Source organism: Ictidomys tridecemlineatus, chromosome 15 (genome assembly GCF_052094955.1).
Source record: "Ictidomys tridecemlineatus isolate mIctTri1 chromosome 15, mIctTri1.hap1, whole genome shotgun sequence".
NCBI classification, from domain to species: Eukaryota; Metazoa; Chordata; class Mammalia; order Rodentia; family Sciuridae; genus Ictidomys; species Ictidomys tridecemlineatus.
Genome location: NC_135491.1, coordinates 43,477,143 through 43,488,894, shown reverse-complemented (window position 1 = coordinate 43,488,894; position 11,752 = coordinate 43,477,143). Strand labels below are relative to the sequence as shown.

Here is an 11,752-nt window from a genome sequence, read left to right as displayed (position 1 = left end):
AAGAAAGAAAAAAAGCCAGTCTGAAATGATGAATCATTGGGAGGGGACAGGGTTTAGGAACTGTCAAATAGTCCCAAGAGAACTTGTTCACCCCTTCTTCCAAGTAAGGACGTGGTGGGAAGGTGCCATCTAGAAACCAAAGCAAGACCTCCCCAGACAACAAATTGGCTAACATCTTTATCCTGGACTTGTCACGTCCAACACAGAAGACAACTCATTTACACTGTTTATGAGCTACCCAGTTTATTTGTTTATTTGTTGATATTTTGTTCTTAGCACTGTGATCAAACCCAGGACCTTGTGCATGCTTGGCAAGTACTCTACCACTGAGCTACTCTCCCAGGACTTGTTGTTTTACTTTGAGTTCTTGTCTCCCTAAGTGGCCAACCTGGGCTACATATGTAATTCTTTTCCCTCAGCCTCCTGAGTGGCTTTGGTTATGGGCATGTGCCACCGTGCCAAGCTACATTATTATTGGAGTTGTTGTTGTTGCTGTTGCTGTTGTTGTCCCAGCAGCCTGATGGAGTAAAACCCTGGGGCTTGTGGTGTCCCGGTTTTCTACAGAGGTCCCACTGGTATGGGAACATGGGGTAAATGCTGAGAGGTGGGCAAGAGGTTCAGAAAAGTATCAGCACCACTTCCTAAAACTTCACTGTGAGTATGGGAGGGTGTGGCTCCTGGGAGAAAGGGATAGATGGGGTTGTAGGGAAGGAGAGGGGAGGAAGGGAGGGAGGGACTCAGGCACAGTGGGATGAGGAGGAAGGTGGGCTTACATTGGGAATTAATGAGTGTGTCTAACAGTAGAGGACCCATGGCAGACTGGATGAACGAATAGCTATGTGAATGAGTGGGTCAACCCTGGTTCTTGGATGGGCATGTGTGGGCACCACAGGAAGTTCCTATCACACCTAGCACACCCCTCCCTTGCTGACAAGGAAACTAGAATTCTGTGTGCTTGTCCTCAGTTCCCATTATCTCCTGGATCTTCTGAGGCAGGGTCTTGGTCCAGAACTGCAGCCTGTGTGCCTTCAGGGCCTGGCCCACAGCAGGCTGGATGTCCAGCTGCAGGTACTGCTGGTCCTGGTCGAACAGTGGCCAGTGGGGTAGACCTTCTCCGTTGGGGTTCCTGTGCACATGCCCTCCCAGCCAGGAGGGGTGAGGGTCAATCTGAGCTCTGTTGAACTCAGACCTGACCTTCAACCCCAATTATGGACAGGGTAGCAAGCCTCGCACACAGAGGTGTTGAGAATGGGGAGAGGTGTCCTAATGTAGGAAAGTAATGACCTCTCATAGTGTCATTTCACACAGGGCACAGCAACCTAGCCTGTGTTGCCCTTTCCTGTGAGGCTGGCTCCCAACACTATGGCTCACCCTCTGGACCACTGTGAGAAAAGACAGTGACCTGCACCCAAAAAGCACCCTCTTTTAGTGTGGGTCTTCCCGTTGGGTAGAGGGCTAAGATGTGATGGAGGAAGACACACAATAGCTAATAGGGTCACTTCAGACAAGGGGAACAGTGGAGGGCCCGTGCCCCCAGGCAGATTTTCTCACCCATTTCGAGCAAAGTTGCCCCAGTATTTCATCATCCTCCTTTTCAGCAGCTCCTCCTCCTCAGTGAGCTCAACTGTGGGAGGAAGAAGCAAGGGTCCAGGTCCTGGCCAACCCCATCCAGCTGTCCACTCCTGTGCCACACTCACCACCCCAGCCCCAGACTTGTGTCCCTTCCCTATCACAACAGTCCTGAGGCCAGGCTCTCTGCTTGCCTAACCTGCCTTTACTACTCTCAGCCTTTAACTGAATCAACACTGGGCTCCTCTATGGCATAGAAATTTCCTTATTTGGACACTGTGAAGTCATTTAAGAAATGATTTGGCTTTTACCCAACCCCCTCTTCTCCTATGCTAGATACCATGTTTGATGTGAGAACAGGTAGAAAGGAGCATAGATTGGACTGGGAAAGGTCTAATCCTGGAATAATCTGTTGAGTTTTAAGATGGTAGACACTGGATCCCATATTCTCCCTTACCCCAGTTCCTCATTGTACCATGAGAGTGACTGCCACCCTGTACCCATGAGAATGCTCCTGTGGAACAAGGAGAACTCACATCTGATGCCACTGATGTAGGATCCAAAAACAAAGATGCACTCATCACTATGGTCAGCCTTCACGTGTGGAGGCCTCAGGTTTTTAATGAAGCTGGGCGGATGCTGGAACTCATAGAAATAGACAGGAGCATGGGAACCTGGAGGGTGGACAGGATGTGTCACTCTTGGGGACAAGATTGCTAGGTCCAAAGCTGGCTTGAATCTTCACAGTGGCTTGGAAGCCCAGAATGGATCAGAGGCAGTTAGAAGGACTTTGTTAAGTCATGTCTTGGACTTCCTGGCTGTATGGTGACAGGCAAGTCCTTGAATGCCACTATCTTATTTCCTTCCTCTGTAAAATGTGTGTGATGTCTATGTCTCACTCTAGCCATAAGGATTTACTGGGATGAGGGCCTTCAAGTGCCTGGGACCAGGGTCTGGATAAAGACATGTGTCAGGATCTGACACCAGACCTCACCTGGGACCCACAGCTCTGAGCTGTCTCCTAGGAAGCCAGCATTCAGGTTCAGATACACTCACTCTGATCATGTGCTACTTGGAGTGCAGGCATCACAAACATGAAGTCCGTCATCATCTCCTGGAACTGGAGTCGGAGGGTTTGGGGGTTCTCGTTGTCTCCCATGTACTCCTCCATCAATAGGTCAGCACATTCGGCAGGCAACTTCATCTAGTCCAGGGGATCAGGGAGAGTCAGGTTAGGCAATCTCTGGGGCAGCGAGTCAGGAGCTAGAGGGTAGGGATTGGTGTTTGGGATGTGTAAGGGAATACGGCAATGGTGTCATTGCGGCTCCACTCACAAATTTACATAGATCAACTTTTGTTCCTGTGCATTACTGAAAAGGAAGAGTGTCTTGCTGCACTCTTGCCTGGACCAGGACCCCAGGAGTCTCACCCTCTGTGTTGATATTCTCTGCAGAACAGCTCGCATGGTCTCTCTGTCTATGTCGTTCTGGATTTCAGGGGGGCCCAAGTACTGTGTGGTGAAAAGATAGTCTAGAGTTGGGGGTGAGATGACCAGGAGGTACAAAGTCCAAACCCACTCCCACATGACACTATCATGGGGGTTTGAAGAGGAGACTCACCATAGGAAGGAACCAGCCATACTCATCATTGGTGACACCAATGATGCTCGGAACAGGTTGAAAATCAGCAGAGGCCAGAAGCTCCTGGGGGTGCCTGGGTAGGAAGGCCCCATCCACCACAGCAGAAATGATCTTGAAGGGCTAAGGGGGCATTCAAAGTCCATGATTATGGGAAGGAAAGTCTCTTTTCTAATGACACCTGAGTTACCTCTAACGCATCCTACTCATCCCATGATTCTCACATTGATTCTACACCTGGTTTAGCATATTTTTATCTCAATTCCCATCCAGAACTATGAGGATACAAGAAGACCAAGCTTTGAAAATGACATCATTGTTCCACAGTAGAAATCACTGTACTTTCCTTACACCATGACCCCTGTCTCCTCACTGACGTCCATTCAGCCCTACCTTGGTTATAGCCAGCATTTCCTGTTCACTCTTGCCCCTCAGGCAGCTCACCAGGGCCTCTGACTCTACTTGCCCACAGGCAGACAGGTTGGCCACCATCTGTAAAGGCACCAAAAAAAGGCTGAATCATCCGACAGACAGGGAAAGGGTTGCTGCCTAAGGTCTCAGCTGTGTGCAGGTTACCCATAATTCTCAAAGGGAGCCATCTGTGTATTGCAGCAAGTATGAAATCCTTCCACCTTTCCTGAAGCTCAGGTGTCAGCCAGAGGAGCCATCACACCTGCTTACACGGGTCTTCTGAGGAGGAGGCTCCAAGGTGTACCTTTGCAGACACTAGATCAAAATCAACCACTTGAGGCAGAGGTGTGTGGATTCTGACCTTTGAGCTCCTCAGGAACCCTGGGGTGGTGGCCAGTTCTGGAGACACCTGCATAGTCTTGTTTTCATGGAATAGATACTGTGGCAGAGGTTCTGAAGTTGAAGGGTGAGGCAGCAGATTTGGCCTTGAGAAGTAAAGGATACTCACTGTGGAGACATCTTTAGATGAGCTGGTGATGAATTCAGGCGGCAGGGCCACCCCACTCTGCATGATGGCACCATGGAAGAGTCCTTGGGACATTGGTGACACCACAAGCGAGGACACACTAGTGCCACCTGCAGACCCGCCAAAAATGGTAACCTGATCAGGGTTGCCTCCAAAGTGAGCGATATTCTGCTGGACCCAGCGTAGGGCGGCCACTTGGTCCAGGAAGCCCCAGTTGCCAGTGGCATGCTGGTCTCCAGTGCTGAGAAATGGAAAGGATAATGATCAATGGTTGGTTCTGTGTCTACTCAGCCCTCATTGACCATCCCTGTCCCAGGCTCACCTGAAGAAGCCCAGAACTCCCAGGCGGTACTGGATAGTGACCACCAGTACATTTTCAATGGCTGCCAGAATAGAACAATCAAGCATGGAAGCTGAGCCCATCACCAAGCCACCACCATGGATCCAGACCATCACCTGGGAAATCAGGAGATATACCATGTGGTGGCCACCGTGCCCAATCCCATCATGGCTGATCCCCTAGTCTGAACACCACTTTGGCTGTGTAGCTACCCACAAGAACTCTAGTAGGACTTCATGACCTATGGCACTCATCACAGAATAATTTCAATTTGGAAGATCAGGCCTCCCATACTTTGGGGTCGAATCACCAATTAGAACCCAGATCTATTTCTCTCAGAACTACTCTGAAAGGAAAAGAAAAGTGATGATTCTGTTATTACCCCACTTGAACATTAATTTAAAGTGTCATCTAATCTCTGGCCCCCAAATTAATCCATGGTCATGGAACGTAGTGACTGCAAAATTGCAAATTTGGGCACCTGAATGAATCTCCTGGATACAAGCTGGTAAAGTTGATCAGTGGGTCAGTACATTTGGCCTCTGAGAGCATCCAGGGCTCTTTGACTCCATGCCTAGGTCAGCTTCCTCCCTGCATAGGAGGCCTTCTTGGAGCTGATAGTGAGAAACTTTTCATGGTAGTTCACACCACAGTGGTGGCCAGCTGGACCTGTGTCTTCCAGTGTCATTGGTATTGTTATGTAGTTCTTGGGGTCAATCCCAGGCCTTCACAGCATTGTGCTAGCTCTCTACCTTGAACCATGTCCCAAGCCCACTTCTAATGTTCTCAAAAAATATTCTCCCACCCTTCAACCGACCATGACTTAACACTCACAGGCAGGTTAGAGCCCTCACGGGCATGTGCAGGTGCGTAGATGCTGAGGTACAGGCAGTCCTCTGACATGGGGACGGGAGGCAAGATTTTACTCCCTAGGTTCAGAGCCTCTAGATTCAATGCATCTGTATTTTGCAGACACCTGGTGACAATGGAATACAATTATTTCAGGGGCTGAGCAGTGGTCAATTCAGACCTTAGGTCCTGACTCGATCCCAGACAACCTCACTCTTTGCCTTAACTGATGCCTTGCCTCACATGATCCTTCTTTCAACTCATTCCCCACTGAGTTCCAGGCCACAGGCTCAGGGAAGCAGGGATGGATCCCAGACCCCCAGGGAAACACAGGCTGCATGTGTTGACATTCACTTCTTATCCCTGTCCCCATTCAGGCCTGGAACAGCATAGGTGTCCCCACACAGCTGGTGCCTGAGTGTATGGAGGTTAGTTCTCACAGAAGGGTAATGGGGCATCCCACAGCCCAACTCGAGACTCTCAGATAACCTCACCCCTCCACTGAGTCTCGAGCTGTAAGCACATGCCCCTTTCCCTTGGCCCTGTGGGTGGGGTTCCCAAGGAGCCACCACTGTTGCCCTCCTCAGGGATCTGCAGCATCGACTGCTGGAGTCAAGGTCTTTTATAGGTTCAGAGAGCCACGCCGACCCTCTTCCAGACACATCTCCCCTGGTGGGAGAGAACCCCTGGAGTAAGCCAAATCCAGGGACATGTGTTTCTGCTCTTGTATTCAGCATCTGGAGCTAATGACTGTTGGGTTCCACGCACTGAGGCAGGGGCCTGGCAGGTTTACTCTTGCATTAGAAAAATGAATGTGGGAATAGCCCCAATGCAGAGGGATATATTTCTATACATTTGTTCATTTAGGGCCAGGGTTTCAAAGCTGGTCCATTAGGTTGCTAAAAACACATTAGCACTGGTCTACAGCCTCAGGCCTTATAGTACAGTGTAGATAAAGAAGCCACAGTAGCCTGGCCCAGGACTCTGAGTACCCACCCTCAACCCAGTCCTGAGGTTTCCCAGACCCCAGGAGAACTTACATGGCCGGGTGGGAGGTCCCATCCCTCACACCACTCCAAGGTTCAGGCGGCTCAGGAGCTGCAAAGCGCAGTGGTCCTACAGGTGGCTTGGCAAAGGGAATTCCCAGGAAGGTGTGGACCCCCACCTCGGTTTCCTTCACATGGACAAGGCTGCCCCGCACCTGCCCCGTGTGGGTGGTTCGAATAGGGCTGACTGAGTCCTGGCCTGTGGGCAGAGAGATGCACTTCAGGCTAAGGTCTGCCCACTCAGCTGCTGGCCTGCAGCACCTTGGCCTGGTTAGCCCTCCTCAGCTCCGCCTTATGGAGGGAACCTGATCTGTCAACATTCACTTCAGAATCTTTCTGCCCATCCGTAATTCCTATCCCCACCACAACTATCACTCGACAAGGTCACAGCCTATCCCTCCAGGCTCACCAGGCCCCTGTGACTTGCCACCATCCTTTAGCCCTAGCAACTTCTAGCAGAATGTCTTTTGGGCTGATGGGGAAAGAATGTCCATTGCACTAACTGTGCCAGGTCATGTCACCCACTGGGAGGACTGTGGGAATGGAACTAAAGATTTCTATCCTTAAGGATCTCATACTTAATGGGGCAAGAAATAACATAAAGAAGCATCATTCATGTAAGGAGATAGGAAGGGTGGGAGGAGAGCTATGAGTTCAGGCCATAAAACTCTTGTCACTCCTGGGGTTGGGGATCTGGGCAAGGAGGCAATGAAAAGTCAAGCTAGATATATCTCGTTTGTCCAAGTCATATTTGTTAAAAGTTGATGGTGGGCATATGGGGTTTAACTCCTCTCGGTGTCCCAGAATAGGTCCGCATTTGGGTGCTGTGCAGCCCTCAGGATGCCCCAGTCCTCTCTCTATGCTTCAGGGTGCAGAGAGTTAGGCAGTCAGGTCCACAGTCCTCCTGCTATTATTGACATCGCCACAGCTCCCACATCACTAGAGCCTTCCCTCCCCCAGGCTCCAGTTCTCACTCTAGAGTTTGGCAGATCTGAGCTGGTTTCCATAAGAAAAAGTTAAGAACTTCAAACTTCCTCCTCTCTCCCATGAGATGAGCTAGGATCTGATGTTTGATGCTCCCTGGTACAGGATAGGCCAGGGCAGCATCCACTCACAGAACCAGAGAAGGAAATTGGCCAGCATCCCTCCAAGTCCAAAGGCACACTCCTGTCCCTACCAACATGCTGTCTCCACTCAATGCCTTGCCAGAGGGATCCTGGTCCATGTAACTCATGTGGCCACTGCCACTAATGCCTGATATTAGTTACTACAAAGGACAAAGCCTGAGAAATACTTCTGCTCACACTCTGCTGACATTATATAGCTGCTTCCTTGAGGACAAGCCCTGCCTGAAAGCAGCAGGAATCTCACCCATGTATATATGTAGCAGTGTGAAGTGTCCTCATGTCCAGATGTGGAAAAGGTCACACCAGAAATGATGGGTTTGTGACCATTTAGGTGACAGACAAAGATGAGTAGTGTGTAAGACCTGGACTCTATTCAAGACCTAGATGGGCCTGTGGAGGAGCCAGGACTGGGTGGGCAGAGGACTGTGGGACTCAATTCTATACCCTCTCATGACTCAGTTTTTTTTAATTTTTGTATGTGAGGTAAAGAAAAAAAGACTGTTGAAAATAGAATCTTTCAGTGAAACTAGAAAAATCTCCCTCTTGAGAAAGTTCTGGTTCTCTGTAAGAGGCCAGGTAAGAAAGGAAGCCTGTCAGTGATGATCCAAGGGGGACAGGTGAGCATGGATTCCTCTGTGCAGATTAGATTAGGAAACTTGGGTCTATGTCCAATGCCCACACTAGGAGCCTTTGGGGTGGGAGGGATCCAGAGCTGCTGACACTCCCTGGGCATGGTACTCTCCTGCCAACACCTTCTGATAAGGGCCTAGAGACTTCTAGCAGGTACAGAGCACATTGCCTTTGTCCTAGAACAATCCAAGCCATGCCAGTTTAGGTTGACCAGTGAAAGGAACCCAGCAGTCATTCAGATCAGCGTTGAGAAGTGGTACCAGGGAGTTCTGTAACCCCCAAGGCCAGTAACCTTGCCTGTGGACCCTGCGGAAGGTGCCAGCACTACTCTGTCCAAGGGGTCAAAACACTCAGAGCCAAATGTAACCAGCAAGCTCTTATATTGCTGTTGTTATTATCCAAGGGGGAGTAGTAGCTACAGCCACAGACACACACAGGAGGGAAAGGACCCTGTCCCTGTTCCTTTGCCAGGAGGCTTCTGACTTGCCCATTCCCTGGATTCCATTCCCACAGTCTTCTGCCCACCCAGTCCTGGCTCCTCCACAGGCCCATCTAGGTCTTAAATAGGGTCCAGGTCTTACACACAACTCATCTTTGTCTCTCACCTAAATGGTCACAAACCCATCAGAATCCTCTCACATTAGCTCACTCCTCCATGGAGGTGTCCCCAGGCAGCTCTGACCCTCTCTGGCTCACCCTCCAGCCCCTCATCCCCTTCATCTGTCTCCTCTACCAACTCCCCCGCCCTGGTGCCTTCCCTCCAGGCTCAGGCTCTGTCTCTGTGCACTTTGGCAGATCCAACCTGGTCTCTACCACCCTCCCCATGGCAGCCTCACCCTGGCCCTGGATGAGGAGCATCAGGAGCCCATAGGCCACGAGGATGAGCCAGGCAGGAAGTCGATGCAGGGACATGGTCAACTCCCAGGGCTGCTTCTGTATTCTCTGGGCTTCACCTGGAAATGCGGAGCAGCATTCTGCCCAGGGGGACTTTGAACCTGACACTAAGAAGGCGGGGAAATAGGTGGTGCCCTGCAAGATGTGTGCTGCAGGAGAGTCACTCTGAACTCTCAGAGGTCATGGGGCCATTGTGCAGCGGGAAGGACCCTAAGCCTCTTCTTCCCTTGGCCACTTTCCAACACTCTGCAGACCCTCTGAGATCCAGGACCCTCTCCTCACAATCTGGAGTCACTAATTCCCTGTCCTTGCTGTCACAGACCCATGAGGATGTTGCGGAGGAGAGGAGGGAGCAGAGAGCTGGATGTAACTGGAGGAACCTGGAGGGCTTCTCTGAGGGGGAGCAGAATGAAGATTTCCAGAGATGGAGAAATACAGGTGACCTTGCTGGAGTGAGGGGAACTACTTGCACAGGGGCAGGGAGGTGTGACTGTGACCTTCAAAGCTGACTGGGTGCCCTTCAATTGTCCCTAATCTTCTATACACCGTCACCTGAGAACATCTGAGGGCCTCTCTCTTCTTATTCTGGCCCTAATTTGAAGGCATTTTTGTAGATACCCCATCAACACATGACCAAGGTCCCTTCTACAGTCACTTATCCACTGGAAAGATGTGAAATGAGTGCCTGCCTGTCCAGGGAACTCCCAGAGATTAGGTGCCTCTGAGAGATTCTAAATAATTCTGAGCCCTGCAGGGGTGAATGGAAGCCAGTGTGGGTTAGGAGGACTGCTCAACCTGACTTCCCTGATGAAGTCGTGTGGGGCTCAACTTCAGGCAGCCTAGAGGTTCCCCTGCAAACCATCCTTGGCTAGATTCTCCCCACCCCCCATAGGCTCTTATAGGCCAGTGTTGTGTCCTTCTCAGCCACTTTGGGGAGCAATCAGCTTCATCCAGATGTCAGGAGACAGCATGCTGAGAGCACTGCTTCTCCTTGACCTCCACCCAATCAGCAAGGCTGCTGTGGATTCAGTTCCTCTGCAGTATTTTCTGCTCCCAGCCATCTCCCAGCCCCTGCCTGGCCAGATGCTTACTCTGCCCAGAGTCTCCTGATCTAATTCATAGCTGGGCTTGGTCCTCCACCCAGTTAAGTCCTAGTATAAGCACTTTTGTGTCAACTGGACAACATAGTGCTTCTTCCTAATCTGGAGTCTGCTAGGGTGAAGGCCCACATGGGCTCTGCCATTTATGGCACCATCTTACAGAGGCCTTGGCTTTGACAAAGACCAAGATAATAGAAATAATGGAAAATGAAGAAGAGTCTCAGCAGCATATCTGTGTATGTGTTTGTATATATTAATCTTATACATATAGAGAGATGAGAGAGAGAGAGAGAAAAAAAAACCGGAAGATGAAAACAGAGTCTAAAATTCAAAACAAACATCTGCAATGAGATCCCCCAACATGTCCTTTAAATACAATTTGATCTAAGACCATCAGACCAAGTGTTGAAGAGGATATGGAGCAAATGATACCCTCAGTTGCTTAGGGATGCAAAGTGACAGAGTCCTTTTAGAGAAGAGTTTGTTATTTCCCTTAAAAGTTCCACACACACTTGCCATGTGACTCAGCAATTGTCCTCTCAGGTCTTTCCTCAACAGAAATGACACCATGGGTCCATATAAATAATTTCTGACAATATCCCTAAGAGCTTCATTAGAATTAGTCAAAAAATGGAAGTCACTCAGATGTATATCAACTGGTCAATGAGTACATAGTGTTGTGTGCCTACAAGGAATGCCACTCCCCAGGAAAAGGAATTTGAGATCTGCCTGGATTTCAAAAATAGGATGTGAAGTGACAGAGCCATTCCTAAAAGTGTCCATTTGCATCATATTTGGGGCAAGGCAAGTAGAGGAACCTAAGCAATTAGGTGACTGCCTTAGAGCAGGATTCAGGGCAAGGAAGGACTACAAAGAGGCATGAGGAAGTTTAGAAAGTGAAAGAAACTGGTAAAACTTGTGGTGGTGGTGTTTGCCTATCTAAATATTACCTCAGAGTGAGTAAATTGTACACCCAAGAGATTAATTTAATTGTATATAAGTTGTTCCACACTGGGCTGTGAATGGATGTAGCTCAGTGGTATAGTGCTTGCCTAGCAGGCCAAGGAGGTAGGTATGGTCCCTGGCACTGTACACACTCACACACACACACACACACACACACACACACACACACACACACCACGCTAAAGCATTTAAAAAGCTATTAAAAATCTACAAAATATCATGGAAACCCCTTTGTATAATAAAGTGTGCTTTTGCAGAACTGAAACATAGAGGCATGTTCACAAAAACTGAATAAATGCTATAAGGATGCACCCATCAGTCTTCACCAAAAGGAAAGAGAAAGGAGGCCTCTGCCTATACCAACAGGAGCAGTGCTGTTCTATGTCCACCAGTCAGGGGTAGGAAGAACAAGAGAAAAACAACTACAAGAGCAGCTAGAAAAGAGGAAAGAGCAAGTAGGCCAACAGTGCCCTTGGGTATGCTTGCCTTTGTCAAGTATCATTGTAAATCTCACTGAAAATAACCAAAAATAACCACACCACTCCTTCTACATTTTGCTTAGAAATGTTGTTCCCTTTGGGATTCCTGTGCACATGCCCTTCCAGCTGAATCCTGAATTCACGCTGAATCCTGCTAAGCTCAGACTTACCCTTACCC

At 49.4% G+C, this 11,752-nt stretch overlaps 1 protein-coding gene across 1 annotated transcript; it reads right to left on the bottom strand.

Moving 5' to 3' along the window:
- Positions 1 to 226: 226 nt before the first annotated feature.
- On the bottom strand, positions 227 to 9,124 carry LOC101971276 (cocaine esterase). Its single transcript, XM_078032443.1, has 12 exons — positions 8,972 to 9,124; positions 6,373 to 6,577; positions 5,318 to 5,459; positions 4,466 to 4,599; positions 4,126 to 4,384; positions 3,600 to 3,698; positions 3,189 to 3,329; positions 2,999 to 3,079; positions 2,626 to 2,773; positions 2,106 to 2,243; positions 1,552 to 1,624; positions 227 to 1,126 (listed from the first exon to the last, which is right to left on the bottom strand). Exons 1-12 carry the CDS (start codon positions 9,045 to 9,047, stop codon positions 940 to 942), a joined length of 1,683 nt encoding a protein of 560 aa, XP_077888569.1. The 5' UTR covers positions 9,048 to 9,124; the 3' UTR covers positions 227 to 939.
- Positions 9,125 to 11,752: the final 2,628 nt, after the last annotated feature.